At 49.5% G+C, this 17,966-nt stretch overlaps 1 protein-coding gene across 5 annotated transcripts in view; it reads left to right on the forward strand.

Moving 5' to 3' along the window:
• SEC16A (SEC16 homolog A, endoplasmic reticulum export factor) overlaps positions 1-17,966 on the forward strand; it is a 34,789-nt gene that overhangs the window by 9,934 nt on the left and 6,889 nt on the right. For all 5 annotated transcript variants that reach the window (XM_046683140.1, XM_046683153.1, XM_046683146.1 and 2 more), the window contains 20 exons: positions 132-268; positions 3,047-3,144; positions 4,297-4,420; positions 4,931-5,129; positions 5,256-5,430; positions 6,415-6,557; positions 7,238-7,299; positions 7,406-7,544; positions 7,984-8,223; positions 9,555-9,652; positions 10,049-10,130; positions 10,340-10,457; positions 10,659-10,770; positions 10,953-11,058; positions 11,658-11,798; positions 12,880-12,993; positions 13,253-13,445; positions 14,006-14,251; positions 14,773-14,855; positions 16,082-16,234. In XM_046683140.1, coding sequence (XP_046539096.1) covers positions 132-268; positions 3,047-3,144; positions 4,297-4,420; positions 4,931-5,129; positions 5,256-5,430; positions 6,415-6,557; positions 7,238-7,299; positions 7,406-7,544; positions 7,984-8,223; positions 9,555-9,652; positions 10,049-10,130; positions 10,340-10,457; positions 10,659-10,770; positions 10,953-11,058; positions 11,658-11,798; positions 12,880-12,993; positions 13,253-13,445; positions 14,006-14,251; positions 14,773-14,855; positions 16,082-16,234 — 2,763 coding nt within the window. The remainder of the gene's footprint in view (positions 1-131; positions 269-3,046; positions 3,145-4,296; positions 4,421-4,930; positions 5,130-5,255; positions 5,431-6,414; positions 6,558-7,237; positions 7,300-7,405; positions 7,545-7,983; positions 8,224-9,554; positions 9,653-10,048; positions 10,131-10,339; positions 10,458-10,658; positions 10,771-10,952; positions 11,059-11,657; positions 11,799-12,879; positions 12,994-13,252; positions 13,446-14,005; positions 14,252-14,772; positions 14,856-16,081; positions 16,235-17,966) is intronic.

The following is a 17,966-nucleotide window of genomic DNA, read 5'->3' on the forward strand; positions in this document are numbered from 1 at the left end:
TGCATGGAGGAAGCCCCGTGTCCAGTGCTCCGTGGAGAGCCATCAATCTGTCCTGTTTCGAGCTGTGCTAGTTGCTTGAGGACTTGGCTCTTTATTGGTTTCTAATATTGCACAAACCCTTCCTCCAACAGGACATCTACAGCCTCTATGAGCCCAGATACAGGCCCTATGACAGTACAGCATCTGCCTACACCGAAAACTACCGCTACCCTGAGCCTGAGCGGCCCAGCTCCCGGGCAAGCCACTGCTCGGACCGGCCGTCTGCCAGGTGAGTGGTGTTTGTGCTGGCTGTGGAAGTAACTTAGTGATTTGAAAAAGGCTGTATTTGTAGAGTTATACAAACCTATTTCATACGTGTTTGTGTTTGGGCAGTGTGGACAGATTGCAGGGTGCATCTTTAAATTGAACTAATAAGCACACTGCCATGCAGTCAGGGTCACACTGTCAGCTAGCATTTGGTCAGGCCAGACCCTGTGCAGGGTCACCAGGAAGCTAGCACTGCCCTCATGCGGGGTTCCTCCCCGGACCAGGCAATTGTCCCATTGCCGAGGCATGCATGCAGCTCCAGTGGTTTGCTTACAGAGTGTTCAGGGTCCTTAGACTGCGGCAGCTTTTAACCCGTGCAGACTCTTCCCTACTACTGGTCACAGAGATCTCTTGATTCCTAGGCCACAATGCAGAGCCAGCCCATTTGCCTGAAACCCATGTTCTTTCCCCAACACTGTCTCCTGTGCTGGAAGGCCCACAGACGTCTCTGACCTGCTTCTCTCTTACACTCACCAAGCATGCCTCAGTTGTGCGATTACAGATGAGTAATTTTGAAAGAGCCCTGGCGCCCTGCCTTCAGCCGAGTAAGAGTTTAAGCAGGTCAGAGTCCTCCCGCTCAGAGGCGTTCAGAGAGTTGGAACAGAGCGGAGTTGGGGGGGGTGGGTGCGGTACTCATAGAGCCTATTAGCTTGTTCTGCTTTGCCTCCTTCTGAAGCCTTTACCTGCAGCTGCTCGTGTCAAATTGGAGGAGTACCTGTCTCAGGTGTAGGTTTTGCTACAAGGGTGTATAGCTTCTTATCCTCATGATGGAGAAAGTCTGATCCCTGGTGAAGACTCGTACGTGCACTGCCTTTCAAAATTGTGAGCTCCTTATGCTGGTTCTTGGAGTCTTTGATAGCTTGTCTGGAGACAGGCTTCGTCTCTGAGCTTTTGCTCGTTCAGCCGGCTTCTGTACATTGCTCCAGGGACGCACTGACTTGCGCGTGGCCCAACATTCTAGATGCTTTATGTGAGAAAGTTCCCAGGGTTTTAGCTTCTGTGTATCATTGTATCACCTGGGAAGTGAGGTTTAAGGTTAAAATAAGCATTCTGATTCAGTGAAAGCAGTGGGCAGCTGTTTTCTGGAACCCTGAGAGGCAAGGGAGAGCAAGGAGGGTGGGGCCAGGGCACACTGTGCTGTTCCGGTTTCTCTCTGCTGGCCCACCTGCAGAGTAGCATGGCAGGAGCCCACAGGTGGCTCTGTGTTGTTGAGGAGGCACCCAGCCAGAGGCTAGGACGGCTTACAGAGCAGTGGTTCTCTCGCCCTGTCTGCAGGGTTTCCATCCTCTCAGTGTCTCACCACTTGTTTGTGACAGCGCTAGAGAGTAACCTGTCCTCTTTCTTGCTTTGCTTTGGCTGGGGGCTGTATGTGCGTGCGTGCGTGCGTGCGTGTGTGCATGCGTGTGTGTGTGTGTGTGTGTGTGTGCAGTCGTGTTTCACACAGGTGTTGAGCATTAGCTTGTCTCTTGGGCACGATGTGATCACATCCCTGTGGGAAGTGTGCGAGGTAAGAACACATCTTTTGTTTTTGTGGCTGTATCTTTCCTGATGGGTGAATGAGGTTGGCGAGGAGGTGGCATGTTTTCGGTTTTGCACTGTGTCGGACTGTTCTCCCCAGCCCACCGATGGTGCATGCAGGCGCTGTCGCTCTGTGCAGATGGTGCTGTCCAAGGCCCTCGGGCCCAGCAGGTGTTGTTCCTGAGCAGTGGGGGGCTGTGCTGACCCTGAGGGCCAGGCGCTCCTCGCAGGCAGCAGCAGCCGCCCGGCAATCGCAGGAGCTGCGCCAGCCAAGCCCCCAGGCTCAGCGGGGGGAGACACTCCTGAGGGGCATGAGAAAAGTCACATTTTAAAAATCAAATACTGTCTAAAACTTGCAATTAGAAAACAAAAATGCCATTGAGCCCTTCCAAGAATCTTACTGCCCCTGAAGTTCTGATACCTGATTGTCTCGTGAAGTTCCGCTTTGCTGTGGTGAGGGTCGGAGGCATGGCTTGCTCTGTGAAGCCAGCCTTGATCAGGCTCAAGTTTCGAGTCCCACACTGGTCAGCGCTAAGGGACACAAGGGGCTGAGCCAGCCCAGGTGAACACATTTATCCTCTCAGAGGACACACGGGGTGTCTGTGTGGAGGGTGTTGAAGTCAGCCTTAGGTTGGTTTTGCTGATTTGGTGCTTTTTGGTTCTGCTAATCGTGACATCAAAAACTTGGGAGCCTACCTTGGCATTGGCTTTTATAGGATATAGCACTGACACAGGAAAGGGTCAGTTCTTCTATGCTGAACAGCACTTAAATCATTATTTTAAGAGAGAAGTTTTCATTAGCTGTGAGGTAGGCAATCCTATAATTTCATCATTACTGTTTCCGATCTTCTTTTAAAGATTTTATTTTGTTTATTGTTTTTTCCTTCTTTTCCCCAAAGCTCCCCAGTACATAGTTGTATATTTTAGTTGTGTGTCCTTCTAGTTGTGGCAAATGGGACGCTGCCTCAGCGTGGCCTAACCAGTGGTGCTAGGTCTGCGCCCAGGATCTGAACCAGCAAAACCCTGGTCGCCCAAGCGGAGCACACGAACTTAACCACTCAGCCATGGGGCGGGTCCCTGGATCTTCTGATTAGAATTTTTTTACAACCAAAGTGCTCTGGCAAATGCCTGTCGCTCTGGGTACAGTGGGTGTTCACCAATACCTCGTCACTCTTAAAGAAATAGGCGATTTGTTTTGTAACGGCATTATATGTTTTTTCAGGCAAGTGTATCCTCAAGGCTACTATAATTCCAGAAGTGGATGGAGCAGTCAGAGTGATTGCTATGCAGATTATTACTCCAGCCAGTACGATTATGGAGGTATGGTCAGGAGGTTTAAGCGGTCAGTCAGTAGCAGAAACGTGTCCGTCCACATTGCTATGTAGCCAGGTGCAAAGCAGCGCTCGGTGGGGACTCCTTAGGGAACTTTCTCTTTTGTTGGTCTCTTTATGCTTTTATCCAAGAGCCGAAGTCATTGAAAATAATCTGCATCTGGAAGTAATTGTATTGCTATTTTTCAGTAAGACATCATAGCTTAATTAGAGGATTAATGTCTGTATCAAACTAGCAGTTTTCTTTGATTTTTCTAGCAAAGCATAATTATCAGTAGTTGTACGGCAGCCTTATCCATGTGTGAGTCTTTAAATTGATTAAATAAAATGAAAACCAGCTCCTCAGTTGCACTTCCCACATCTGAGGCGCACAGAGGCCACCTGTGGCTGGCGGCTCACCCAGGGGACAGCACAGACATGGGACAGTTCTCATCGCTCCTCCAGGCGCTGCCACGTCCATTTTGACGCTACCTCTCAGGCAGTGTGTGAGTTTCAGTGGCGTGTCCCCTAGCGGCCCTGCCAGTCACTCCTGCCTGGCCGTGTTCTGTGCGCTCATGCAGTGGAGGCTCCCGGCCCGCAGCCCCTTGGCTATCCGACGCAGCTGCCCCACCTTCCGCTTCCTAAAGGCGTCTTTCCCGCCTTTTGTATTTGTGTTGCTTTAAACATAAGTTCTGCACACACTTGCCAAAACCAGTACAGCCGATTTATGTATAATGTTACTGTGCTTTTTAAAGTAATCTTTTAGTTTTGAGAGTATCTCTTAACACTTTCACATTAGAGAAAAGACAGATAAGTGAAATGTGTAGTCATGGGATTAACTATTAAAAAGTAGTAACTATGACCTAAGAATTTAATGAAGATGTCTTCCAGCAGTTTTTTTTTTCTTCTTAATCACGTGTATTGAGAGACAAACAGCCATTGGCCAGTAGGTATTAGACATATAGGCAAGACGCAGCCAGGGGTCCCCGTTATTGCCCAGTTAACACTCCCAGGGCTCCTGCTGTCTTTTGGGAGGACAGTGTGGTTCCTCCAGGAGCCTTGAAGCATTCTTCGGTCCCGGGGTGGCATGGCTTCTCCAGTGAAGGCCAGAGGAGCGTCTCCTTTTGCATTTCATAGAAACTCATTCATCCCTCGCTTGCAGATCCAGGTCGCTGGGATCGGTACCATGGTTCTAGATTCAGGGATCCCCGCTCCTACGACCGGAGATATTGGTATGATGCCGAATACGATCCATATAGGAAAGAAAGTTACGCTTACGGCGACAGGTTGGTACAGTACACTGTGATAGGGAGGGTTGGTCGTAAATCCGAGCTGTACTCTTGCATTTCTGCCTTCATGTCCTTGTAATTTACCCAAGAGCTACGGTTGTGTTTGGGTTCCTGATGAGCAGTGACGTTACGGTCACTGTCTGAAAGAGGCCCATGGCATTTCTCGCTTTGGGCCATTGGAGGAGAACCAGCCTCGGAAGGAGCTCCTGGGGTTAGTTCATTCTCGTCCTGTGGTGTCCGTGAGAGACTTGACCGCGCTTGGGATGAACTTGCAGCGGGTTTCTCTAAACCCTCAGGCAGGAATCTGAACCTGGGCTTGGAATATGGCAGCTCCGCTCAAGGCTGGACTTGGACTACTGTTTTTTGGATTGAGACTCGGGAGGCATGATGGGAGGGTGACAGGGGATGGGAGCTGATGCCATGGTGGTGGCTTGATCAGGTAGAGCAAGTGAATGTCTGCCCTCCCAGATGCCCCTTTCTTTGCCTCTGCCCCATTGCTTCCTCCAGGCCTGAGAAATACGATGACCGCTGGAGGTACGACCCTCGCTTCACTGGGAGTTTTGACGATGACCCTGAGCCCCCAAGGGACCCTTACGGGGAAGAAGTGGACAGGCGCAGTGTTCACAGCGAGCACTCAGCACAGAGCCTGCGGAGCGCAGCCAGCGTGCAGAGCCGCCGCAGCAGCTTCAGCTCCCACTCGCATCAGGTGAGCTAGCGGGCGGGCCGGCGAGAATCTGCCAGCAGTGCAGTTCTGTTTGGAACCCAGTTATCCTCCCCTTGGAGCTCTGGCAGCGTGCCTGAAGTCTTCCCTGTCTGCTTTGTGTTTTCTAAGAGTCAGGTATACAGAAGTCACAATCTGACGGCCGGTTCCTATGAGGCGCCGCCTCCACCAGGCTCCTTCCATGGCGATTATGCATACGGCACCTATGGCAGCAATTTCAACAGTGCCCAGGGCTTCCCAGAGTACGGCTACCCCACTGACGCTGGCTGGCCCACCGTGGAACAAGGTGCGTGTAGTCAAGGCCCTGTGCGCTCATCGGTGCAGAGGCACGCCGAGTCACACCACGGGAGTGGCTTCAGAAGCCTGTGATAAGAAAGAGGGAGTGAGTTATGACTATGATAGGAATTGGTGGTAGCCTAGCATGGTCTTCCCTGCAGAATAAGGACTGCTGTGTCACGTCATGTCCATCCTTTGAATGACAGAGCTTGTCACCATGGGCTCATGGTGTCCTTTGGGCTACAGTTCGACTCACAGGCTTGAGAGCTGCCCTGCTGCTCTGTTATGTCCATTTCGGTGTGACTCTGAGTACAGGCTCACTGCCAAGGTCTTGGGTGGGGCCTCATTATATCCCCAGTGCCGACCACACGGGTAAGCAGTTTTTGGAGGAAACTTCTAATTCCCCTTGAAAAACTTCTGTCCATAGGCTTGTCGTATGTTCCACATTCTCAATTCTCTTCTAAAACATTTGATCAAATACTGTTTCTTGGAAAACGGCGAAGATATGTGTCAAGTTCTTATAACTGGACTTTCTTAAAGTATTATTGCAACTAAAAATCTGACTTTGTTTTTGACTTGAGGTGTTTTACTCCTCGTCACTTTCCTTGGTGCTCTGTGGTACTCACAGTCAGAAGCTGGGTTTGTAAAGGAAAGCAAGGAGCACAAGCCTCTGAAACAGGGCGCTGAGCACCCAGGAGGCGCGCACGCTGCTTCCGTGTAAAGAGGGCTTCGTGGTGGTGTCTTACAGTAGATTTTCATTTTAGAAGAGGCGGTTCTCATTTTTAATGATTTAAACATTTTTCTGACATATGCTTAAGCTCTGCTTTTTAATAGGATATTTAACAATTATTAACTTGCAGTCGGAAGTCAGTTTATCGTGATAAATCTAATCTGTGATTCTAGCCACATGGGCTGGAAATCTAAGCTGTGGATCTAGTTCAGAAGTAGGAAGAAGTGACACTGATTCCTTCTTTTTCTCTTTATTTAAATGTAGCTCCATCAAGACCGACTTCTCCTGAGAAATTCTCAGTGCCTCATGTCTGTGCCAGGTTTGGACCTGGGGGTCAGCTCCTTAAAGTGATTCCAAATCTGCCTTCGGAGGGACAGCCCGCATTGGTTGAAATTCACAGTATGGAGGTAATTCCACAGGTGGAAATCCCGTGTCGCAGTTCAGGCTACCACAGACACTGTGCTTCACAGCTGGTGCTCTTCAAATTGTGCATTGTTGTCTCTGAAAACAATGGCCTTGGGAAAGGTTTATTCCCGTGAATCTTCAATTTATAGGCTTTTTTGTTCTGTTTGGTTGTCTCTCTTTCCTCCCAAAAGTCAGCATTTAAGCATCTGCTTTGGGTGTTGTGTTAGACTTGGTTTTATTGTATATTTATTTTCTATCCTTATGTGCATTTCTGATTTTGGGAGGAGGACCCTGTTCATGTTCATTTTACTGGTGATTTTGGATAATGGGTAGAGGTGCTTCCTGATCCTGTGGCAGGTGCTGCTGATATGCTGGATGCTGGTGGGGACACCCCATTCTGCAGCCCTGGCAGGCCTCTCTGGTCACAGATTTTAGGGCCCTGCTTCAGAGTTTGGGAGGAGAAATGGATCCCACTGCTTAAAATAAAGTTTGACAATCACTGTTGTAAACCACACATGCCCAGGCCTGGTGATGGAGCCTTGGCCTCCCTGCATGGAGGGCAGGCGTCCTCAGCAACAGCGTCTATAACTCAGTCTGAGTGTAGCCAGAGACGTGGGTCAGGCAATGATATGTGCCTACCCCCCCGTGAGCTGCTCTCTTGGCCCCTCCTGTTCTCACACAGACCCTGCTGCAGCACACGCCGGAGCAGGAGGAGCTGCGGTCCTTCCCCGGGCCTCTCGGCAAGTACGTTCCCCCCTGAGTGTCTGCAGCGCCTGTCTGCTGGCAGTTGCTGAGCTTGGCCTCGTAGATGCAGTTGTTGCTGTTCACTGAGTGTGTGTTCTTTTTTCAGAGATGACACCCATAAAGTGGATGTTATTAATTTTGCACAGAACAAAGCTACAAAATGTTTGCAGAACGAAAGTTTAATTGACAAAGAGTCTGCAAGTCTTCTTTGGAATTTTATTGTTCTGTTATGCAGACAGAATGGGGTACGTTTCTTTTTTACTTTTAGAATTACTTTTCTGTTTGGCCTTTAGTCTTGGGAATCTTCGGGCCCCCAAAGGAGCTGGGCAGGATTCCTGTCCCAGGCTGTTCGTGGGGAGTGGTGCTGCCATCTGGGGGCTCACTCAGGAAGAGCACCTGAGCAGTGATTTAGGGAAGTGGGAGACTGAAGGATGTGTGGTTAGGGCTGAGGGGAGGTTGGAGCCCACCGTTGTTGGCCTGTCCTGTTGTCTGTGGTCTGTCCGTCTTGCTGCTGGTCTCGTTGGGAGTGGTGGTTTGTGCCCGTGGTGGTTTAATGTGCTCATCTGGGGAGGCCTGTTTGGATCCTCACCTGAGCAGGACCAGGACCATCTTGTTACTCCTCTGGGAAATTCTATTCCTGGTAAAGTCTTTCATTCTCCTTCCTCTCCTTGCCGACCCTCACAGACCGTGGTGGGAACAGACATTGCGGAACTTTTGTTGCGAGACCACAGAACATTGTGGCTTCCTGGGAAGTCACCCAATGAGGCCAACCTGATTGATTTTACTAACGAGGTCCTGGAGCAGGAAGAGGAGTCTGGGGAGGCTCAGCTCTCCTTTCTCACTGACAGTCAGGCAGCCACCACCAACACTCTTGAAAAAGAGACTGAGAGGTTCAGAGAGCTGCTACTCTATGGCCGTAAGAAGGTAAGCGGGCCTGGAATCCATGGGATCCACAGGCGTGTCCTGGTGTCCACCACTGGTGGCTTAGGTGCCAGGACATGGCCATGGCAGAGGGACAGAGTCCTGCTCCCAGGAGCATCAGCATCTTGACTGTAATGTGGTGCTGTGGGTCTTGTTCCGTGAAGAATGTCTGCCACCTTGTATGTCATCTCTCTGAAGGTGTTAATACTGATTTTCTTCTAAATATTGCTAGTGTCAAAGACTCGCATGTTCCACCTTTCAGTCATTCGACTGATAACTCATTTATTGAGCTCAGGCTATGCCCCTGCTGTGTGTAAGTTGTCTCAGGGATGAACATGTGCACACGACAGAAGTTAAACCTGTTCTCACACAATTAGGCATAAGCTTACAGTCTGTTAAATGAGGTGGGTGCTGGGTGGGAGCTGTGCCGAGCATGAGCTGGTCAGAGACAGCTGCAGGTCAGAGGCGGGGCTGGGTGTTGGCAGGATGGGTGGAGAGAGCACCTCTGAAGCCACACACAGGTATCGGCACCGACAGTTCCAAAGAGTGGAAGTTCGCTCTAGCTGTGCAGATGGAGGGGGAGGTCAGAGTGACTGGGCTGAGACAGTGCACGCACGGGAGGGGTGTGCCACATGCCTTGAGCACGTCCCACACGTGTGTGGCTCTGATGGCAGAGTTCTGAGAGGCCCAGAGTTCTTGGTACTTCTTTGTCGTGAACTAAGAAAGCTCATATTTGATAAATAAATGATCTTAACGTGGATATTTTAGAACTGATTGAAATTATATGATCTCTTAGATTTGATGAACATATTTACCCCATTGTAGCATTTTTGCTTCCATTCAGAAGTTTTCTCGATTATACCCCAGGTTATTTTGGATAAAGGGGAGGCTGCATTAATAAAGGCTCTCTCCATGTTGAGAAGATGCATATGGAGGCCTCATGTACCGTCTGAAACTGGGGAGTTAACGTTGGTGTGGCATTTCTCCCAGTGGAAAAGATGGTTTGGGGATGGCAGTGGTGCTCCATTGTCCCTGTTTCTCATTGGTGTGCTTGTTCTTTCTGCTGCAAATACGTAACAAAAGCAGTGTACATATGCACAGACCTACTACCACAGGGGCTTTGCACCTAGGAAAAATAAATGAAAAATGGACTTTTCTTTCATTTCTGAATGGTGAACAGTGTGCTCGGAGGCCTTCGATTCCTTTGCTTTTTATCTGCAGTTGAGTCCTTTTTTCTTCCTGACAGTGTGTAGCGACACACAGTCCCTTGCTTTTGTTTGCTTCCATCACGGAGCTCCTCTGGTAATTCAGGCACCCACTAAAATGCTTTGCAGGATGCTTTAGAGTCTGCGATGAAAAATGGCTTATGGGGTCATGCTCTCTTACTTGCAAGTAAGATGGACGGCCGGACACACGCGAGAGTCATGACCAGGTAAGGAATCTTACTGTGTGGGCTGTTTCTGGGCGTGTCCTGCTGGTCTAATTGGGGAGGCTTCTTGGCTCTGGAAGCGCACAGTTGTCTGTAGTTCTTTCCAGAGAGAGCTGGGCCGTCTGTGCTGTGCTGCTGTCAGGCACGGGTGCGGGCTTACTCAGCCCTCCTCCTTGGGGTGTATTGCTGAGGGATTTTAAAAGATTTTTATTAACTGCTTGGCTTTTAATTCTATAAAATCTTAGTACATTTCTCAGTCATCCTTTACAGCTTTTCTTTAAGATTGAGATGGTGTGCTTGGCCTAGGTTGAGCATCGCCAGTCATTGAAGGGGTTGACGTGAGACCAGGCTTGTTTTTGAACCTGCCAGTTAGACCTCTCTCTTTTCACATCTGCCTAGGTTCGCCAACAGCCTTCCCATCAATGACCCACTGCAGACGGTCTACCAGCTGATGTCGGGCCGCATGCCTGCCGCGTCCACGGTCAGTGTGGGGGCTCCCAGCCCGCGCTCCTGTGGCGCGACCTTGTGCAGAGCTTGCTCCCGTGAAGGATTTCATCACAGCAGAGAGACCTGAGTGTCTTTCTTGCTCTTGCTTTTTCATGATGCTCATTGAGCTCAACCATTACAAAATTAAAATGACAGTCTTCCAAGGATAAAGATTTGTTTTGTTTTGCTTTTTTCTGATTTTAGTGTTGTGGAGATGAGAAGTGGGGAGATTGGAGGCCACATCTTGCTATGGTTTTGTCCAACTTGAACAACAATATGGATGTGGAATCCAGGACAATGGCCACGATGGGTGACACTTTAGGTAGGTCAGGTGCAGATATGGAAGTTGTACTGTTGTGCAGCGGAGCACAGAGGCCTTGATTGCGCAAGCAATCTTCAGGGGGGATTAAGGGCCAGAAGATTTTCCATTCGTCGGGCATGTCTCTGGTGTCTCTGTCGGCATTCTTTGATTTCTGGAAGGACTCCCGTGAACTAAGACTTGGCCTACTTTGTGTCTCTTCAGCTTCAAAAGGCCTCTTAGATGCTGCACACTTTTGCTACCTCATGGCCCAAGTTGGATTTGGGGTTTATACAAAGAAAACCACAAAACTTGTCTTAATTGGATCAAACCACAGGTGAGGAATCGAGTAAATGTGGTGGTAGCTGTTTTCCTTTAGAAAGGACACGTCCCCTCCTTTAGCCAGCCCCAAAATGGCACATGCGGAGCCGGAAGCAGTGGCCTCGTGTCTTCATCACATGGCCTGACGCACTTCTGGGTCACTCGCATGATGATTAAAATAGCTCATTTCCTCAACAGCTTGCCGTTTTCAAAGTTTGCGACCAATGAGGCTATTCAGAGGACAGAAGCCTATGAGTATGCTCAGTCCCTCGGGGCACAGACCTGCCCCCTGCCCAGTTTCCAGGTCAGTGGGGGCCGTGCTCATGTTACCGTGTGGGTAACCAGTCTTTGGTGGTCGAGGGTTTGCATTCTTACACAGAAGGTGATGCAGCGTCTTTGGAAGTGTCGGTGAGGCTCCAGAGCCAAGCCCTGCTGGACTGGGGACTCGTGTTTGGGTTCTTACTGTTTTACAAATTGAAAGCTTTGAGTATTTGGTTTCCAGTTCTTCTTTATCAGCTGTTTGAGTGTTATGGGAGCGTTTGTCTGACCCAGGAGTGCGTGTGTGTGAAGCATCTGTGGAAGGGAGTGCTAGCAGGGTGGTCACTGGACAGTCTGCGGCTCCCTGGGAGCGGCTGTCCTGAGTGCTGCTGAGTTGGGCGCTCTAGTACCGAGCCTGCTGGCTCTTCTGAGGGTGTTGAGGAGAAAAGGTGAGTTTCTTAGAAGCTTGGTGGGTTACTTTGATTTGAAACATCTCCGGGAATGAGGACTAGTACTCTTGTGGGCACGCCTGGGGGAGACACAAGGAGATACATGAAACATCCAGAATAGTCCTCAGCTTGTAGGGTGATGTTAGAAAGTTGGGGAATACCCACAGGATGGCTAAGCTTTGTTTGTTCATTTTAGGTGTTTAAGTTCATCTATTCTTGCCGCCTGGCTGAAATGGGGCTTGCTACCCAAGCCTTTCATTACTGTGAAGTGATTGCTAAGAGCATCCTGATGCAACCCCACAAATACTCCCCGGTGCTGATTAGCCAGCTGGTCCAGGTAACGTCTTCTCGCACGTCTTTCCTGCACACTGGGCTGTGGGGAAGATGTGACAGTCAGGATTGCTCGACCTGGCAGTGAGCTGTGGTCGTTGGGTGCTCATGTCTGTAGGACTGACTTTCGGAGCGAATTAAGATCATTGAATGTTCTTAGACAGGTGTTTGGTGTTTTGCATCTTAGCATAGGGATCCTTCAGGTTCCTCGTGCCAGTCCGCAAACTTAGCAGTAAGCCTCAAAGTCGGAAGGACCCCCGTCTCCAGGAAGTTCGTGTCTCGAGGCAGCGAGTCTAGCAGTTAACAGCGTAAGCTGTTCTCGAGTCCAGCCGCCTGGGTTTGGGTCCTGGCTGCACCACTGCAAGCCTCAGTTTCTTGCTTAATAAAACGGAGACAGTGTGACTGGCCTCTCAGAGCTTTGTGAAGTGTAGACAAGACAGGGATGGACAGTGCCCAGCACATGGTGACCCCCAGCACCAAAGTGGCTGCATCAGTATGTGCCCCACCCGCCGGGGGCTTCGTTTTTGAAAATGTGCCTTTGTGATACCTAAAAAAGTTTTTTATTCTGGGAATTTTTAGACATCTACAAAAATAGAATAATTAATGAATCCTTGTCCTCATTCCACAGCTTCAGCAGTTATTAATACAAGGCCAAACTTGTTTCCTCTATTCCCACCCACTGTCCCCCTCCATCCCCCCACCCCACCCCCACCCCCGATCAGAGTATGTCTATTTCTAGGTCAGTTCAGCATTTTGGTCAGTAAAGTCAAGTCTCTGTAATGAGATGGTAGTAGCAGGCAGGCTCAGTTCCAGGTCAGCTAGGGACTGTTGGCCTCTGTGAAGACGGGTCTGCTGTAGTGAACTCCAGTGTCCCATGTCCTTTTTCTGATCATCAGCAGAACATATATATGTTTATTTAAGGGCGTGTCACATAGGCACACTTCAGAAAAACTTTTGTAGTTAATTAAAACTGTATCTCCAGTTTAATACTGAAGATACATTTGTTCCAGATTAGAATAGATTTTAAAAAGACTGTTTTGCTTGCCATCCCCAGTAGTAAGAGCCCTTTATTTTTCATGTGTTTCTAGGTTGCTTCCCGGTTACGACTCTTCGATCCCCAGCTGAAGGAGAAGCCGGAGGAGGAGTCCTTTATGGAGCCCGCCTGGCTGGTCCAGCTGCAGTGTGCAGAGAAGCAGCTCAAGGTGCGGCGTTTGCTTTCAGTCGAGGGACTTGGCGGAGCCATCCGATGAGGTGGCTTGTGCCCTGTTGTTTCCACTCTGAAGGAGTTAGGTGTCAGCAGTACAGTTTTAGAGGTGTGAATGTTTGTCAGAACGCCCTTGTTTCCTGGGAAAGGCAAGGCTCTCCTGAAGCACAGAGAGAGGGAGCGGGCGGTGGGGTGAGTGCCAGAACGTGCTCCATGGTGTCTGACTGTCGGAAGCGCCTGAGGTATTTCTCCCCTAGGAGGGTACTGCGGTGTGGACTCAGGATGGAGCCTTCCCCCAGCGCTGTCCCAGCACACCAAGCTCCGAGGGGGGGCAGTATGACGGCCCAGGACTCGCTCAGCCGGCCGGCCTGGGCACTGACAACCCACTGCTGGTGCCGCCTGTGCCCAGTGCTGACCACTTGGGCCAGGGTGTGCGGCTGCTGCCATCAGGTGAGCCCTCCGCCACTGGAGAAGCAGTGGCCCACGTACCTCTTTCCCCCGAACATGGAACATTCCTGTTCTGCCAGGAGAATCAAGGGGATGTTTTACACCATCACCTCGGTCTTCTTCTTTCTCTCTGTGCTTAGTTCCTTGATAAGCCCATCGGGTCTCATGGCTTTAAACATCCATAGGAATAGGTGGGTGGCCTTTGACCCCCAGACATGGAGGAAGGTGGAGGAGAGGACTCAGTGAACCCAGGGCTCTGTGCCAGGCGGCTGCTGCCGGGCTGTGTTGGAGTCATGCTATGGGTTTGAGCCCATGCCCCATGTTACATTTAACGACGCTTCCCCTCGGTCCTAAGAAATGGATTTTCTGCTTCTCCTCAAACCAGTGATGTCCCAGCATCCTCAGCACTTGCTCTTTGATGCTTGGTTCTCCTGCCCCTCAATAAAAGAAATGAGGCTCTGCAAAATAACGTGTGCTAAATCGTTCAGCAACACCAGTCAGCTTCTTCATGTGACTAGAGGTAGCCTCAGTAACCTTAGATTCTCTTCGCTGTCTCCATGCAGCTCCACCGACGCTCCCCGATGGCCAGCTGGCCATCCCTGCCAGGGTGCCAATGTTCCCGGTGCCGCCGCCCCCAGGCCCTGTTGAGCGGGGGTCTGGCTCTAGTCCCCCAGGATCTGCACTTGGCTTTCCAGAGCCTTCTGGGCCTGATCCTGCAGCTCTGTACCCAGGGCCTGGCCTGCCACCTGGTGTACCATCTCTCCAGGAGAGTGAGCCCCTGCTGAAGGAGGCCAGGAGCCAGGACCCAGGTGGGTCTGCTGAGATGCTGTCCTGAGAGCAGGGCTAAATTGGGTTTGGTGTGAAAGGAGGTCATTGGTGAAAGCGACTTAAGTTGTTTGAACTTGAAACAAGTTACATAATGGATACCAAAGATTCTAGAAGTTCTAGGCTGAATGGGTTAATTGAATATCAGTACTAGTTTCTTTTGAGACTTGGCTTTTTGTTAGGATGTGAAGTGTAAGTGGATGTCCAGGGCTATAGGCCTCTGTGTGAAAGTCCAATTTGGTGGTCCTTGTCCCTAATCTCTGCCTGACTGTCTTTATCTCCTTGGACAAGGCAGAATGTAGGCGTGGCTTTAGAGAAGAAACTATCTCCACGTATTCGGGAACGTTTTCGACCTTGGTTACTGCAGACGGCCCTGGGGAGGGTGTGCGCGGTGGGGAGCTGCGCGTCCCGCGTCCCCTTGTGGGGGCATCGCGCCAGTGTCTCGCTTCCTTTGGTCGTGTGCTCAGTGGCACTGTGGTCATGGTAGTCTTGTTTCCTTCGGCAGGAGTGACACCACAAGAGGCACCCCCTAGAAACTCACTTTCGGAGCTAAGAGAAGAGGATTTTGGTGGAAAATTTGCTAATCCGGTACTCTGACACTTTTTTTTAAGCCTTTTATTTTCCATAAGCTTCATTGGATAGGTACCCAAACTCGATGTCCTGCAGTTGTAAGTAGAAAGATAATAGTGAAAGTTATGAGATTATCTTTTAAATTGTTTCTTAAAGAGAAAGCACTTCCAAAATAGCTTGAATCCTTAAAATATGGAGTTGGTAAAAAGCATTAATATGGAAAAAGATAACTTAATAGTGTAAAATAGTTACTTTAAGGAGAAGAAATGCCCACCTATAACGAAACTGCCTTGTTAATTTTAGCTTTTCTAAAATGGAGAACTTCCTGATTTCTGCATCTCTTTTTGTATAGTAGAATCCCTAAAATTGTCACTGGTTTTCTTGAAATCAAGATTCCTTTCATCAGACACGTTTGGTATAAAGACCACCTCTGTTTGCTCTGATCAACCGTGAGGGACAAACGTCTTTATACAAACCGCATTCCGGAACCTTCTTTACAGATACCCAGCTTTTTATGGATGTCCCACTAGTAGGCAATTGCTATAGTTTCAACTTTCATTATGTGTTCTAACGTTAAAATATTCTGTCCCTGGAAAACTGAAAATGAGAGTTTGTATTGAAAACAGTGTCTTAACCCAGGGATAAATATTTCTTTTCTTTTCTTTTTTTTTTGAGGAAGATCAGCCCTGAGCTAACATATGCTACCAATCCTCCTTTTTTTGCTGAGGAAAACTGGCCCTGAGCTAACATCCGTGCCCATCTTCCTCTACTTTATATGTGGGACGCCTACCACAGCATGGCTTGCTAAGTGGTGCCTTGTCTGCATTTCCGGGATCTGAACTGGCGAACCCTGGGCCGCTGAAGTGGAATGTGCGCACTTAACCACTGCGCCACCGGGCCGGCCCAGGGATAAATATTTCTAAAGACAATTCTGTCTTTTAAAATTCCCACCCCCTTCTCTAACCAGTCTTATCCTCAGAGCATTTATGTATTCCGTTTCTTCCAGCCCAGTCATTCCTGTTGAACCCCAGAATCTGCATTTTGAACACTATCAGGTCCCTTGATAAAGCTGCTGATTAACTTCAGGCTGGCTTTCCTTCAGTCAGGCCAGGGGAGCCAGGGCTAATTGCCCCAAGCCCTCCTCCCTTCTCTCTCATCGTTGTAGTAATTTGTCCTCAGTGCTGTTTGAAGGGCTCCTGGGGAGCTGCCCCAGGTGAGCCTGCTCCTGTGTTGCCTTGGGACAGGGCTCATCCAGGATGTCGCAGGACTCTGAGATCCCCCCAGTGTGGGAGTGTGCCAGCTCGGGTGCTCTGCAGCCTCCTCCGCCTCTGACGTCCACTCCTGAAATGAAGAGACCTGTACAAACAGCCAGAAAAGAGGCCAAGGAGCCTAAGAAGGTACCACACAGGCCATGTCTGGCTGGGTGCGGGGTGGGGGGCTCAGCTCCCACAGAAAACTTTGCTCACACACTGGCAGCAAGAAAAGGCATTCGTTTCTTTCTTAATTAAGCAAAACATTTTTTGACATATAAAGAGCATGCAGTAAAGCGTGTAATGTGTAGACCAGCTTGAGGGTCGTTTCTGTGTCTATGTCCACGTGTCACCACCACCCAGAGCAGAATTAGAACAGTTCCAGGCTCCCAGAGGGGCCTGTGCATCCATGACCTGGCAGCACCCAGCCCCAGAAGGAGACCTGTCTTCTGATTTCTGTCACCTTCGATTAGTCTTGGCTGCTCTTGAACTTCACGTAAAGGAAGCTCACTCTTGCTTACCACGTGTAGTAACATCTGTGGATGCACGTGCCACGGTTGTTCATCCTTCCCCCAGTAGTGGACATGTGGGCTTGTTTCCGTTTGGGGTTATTATGAGTACAGCCACGTGAGCGGCCTTGTGTCTTTGTGACAGACGCCCCTCTTCCTCTTGTTCCTCTTGGGTGGATGCTTAGGACACAGGACGGATGGCTGACGTCCAGCTTTAGGATGTACTGCCAGACAGTTTTCTTGAGTGGTTGTACCCAGTGGCCCTTCCAGCAGCTGAGCCAGCGAGGTCCAGTTGTTCCACATCACCTGCGGTCCAGTCCTTGTCCCATGTGCATTGGATTGCCGGTCCTTTTCATTTTGGCCCTTATGCTGGGGTCCACAATACTTTGCTGTGGTTATTTGCCTTTCCCTGATGGGTGATGATGCGGGGCACCTTTTCACACCCAAGTGCACCTCTCTATCGTCTTCTGTGTCGTGCTGGCTCAGGTCTCCTCCCGTGTTGAATTGGGTTGTTAGTAATTTGCAGGCCACCTTTTTGTATTGTGGACACCAGTATCTATGAGATGGACGTATTGCAAATATCTTCTCCCAATCTGTGGATTGCCCTTTTACTCTCTTAATGGTATCTTATGAAGAAAATGGTTCTTAATTTTAAGAGTTCAGCTTATCAAATTTTTCTTTAATGGCTAGGATTTTAAGTAAACATAAATTTAATGCAAAATGTGTGCTAATCATGAGATAAGCTGTGGCCCTTCCAGCAAGTCGTGAGCACACAAGTTCCTGCAGCCTGCCAGCGCAGCCTCGTCTCCTCCGCTGTGGGAGTCAGAGGCGGGGTGCAGATGGTGTATGTGTGTGGAGCTGCTGCTGCTGCTTTTTTTCTGTTTTTTTTAGTAGACGTGAAGTACGGCGTATGTGAAGAGTAAAGTAAACTTCCCTAATGCCTAGATTCTCCCGCGTGGGGACACAGAGGGACTTGTTTTGAGAGGGTCCCACGCTGACTTATCCAGCCTGCCTGCCATGCCTCAGATGGAGAGAATGTCAGAGACTGTTCATTTGTTGGTATTTAGACATGAAAAGCTCCAAAAGGCACTTTATTGTTCTGATTTTTTTAAATTGTGGTAAAATATATGTAACAATTTACTATTTTAACCATTTTTTGAGTGTACAGTTCTGTGGCGTTAGGTACATTCATGATGCTGTGCAGCCATCACCTCCATTTGTGTCCAGGACTTTCATCTTCCCAAAGTGAAGCTCTGTCCCCATTAAACACCACCCCCCCACCCCCCCCCAGCCCCCGCACCACCGTCCCACCTCCTGTCTCTGGGGGTTGACTCCTCTCGGCCCTCATGGAAACGGAGTTCTACAGGATT

Source organism: Equus quagga, chromosome 1 (genome assembly GCF_021613505.1).
Source record: "Equus quagga isolate Etosha38 chromosome 1, UCLA_HA_Equagga_1.0, whole genome shotgun sequence".
Classification (NCBI taxonomy): Eukaryota; Metazoa; Chordata; class Mammalia; order Perissodactyla; family Equidae; genus Equus; species Equus quagga.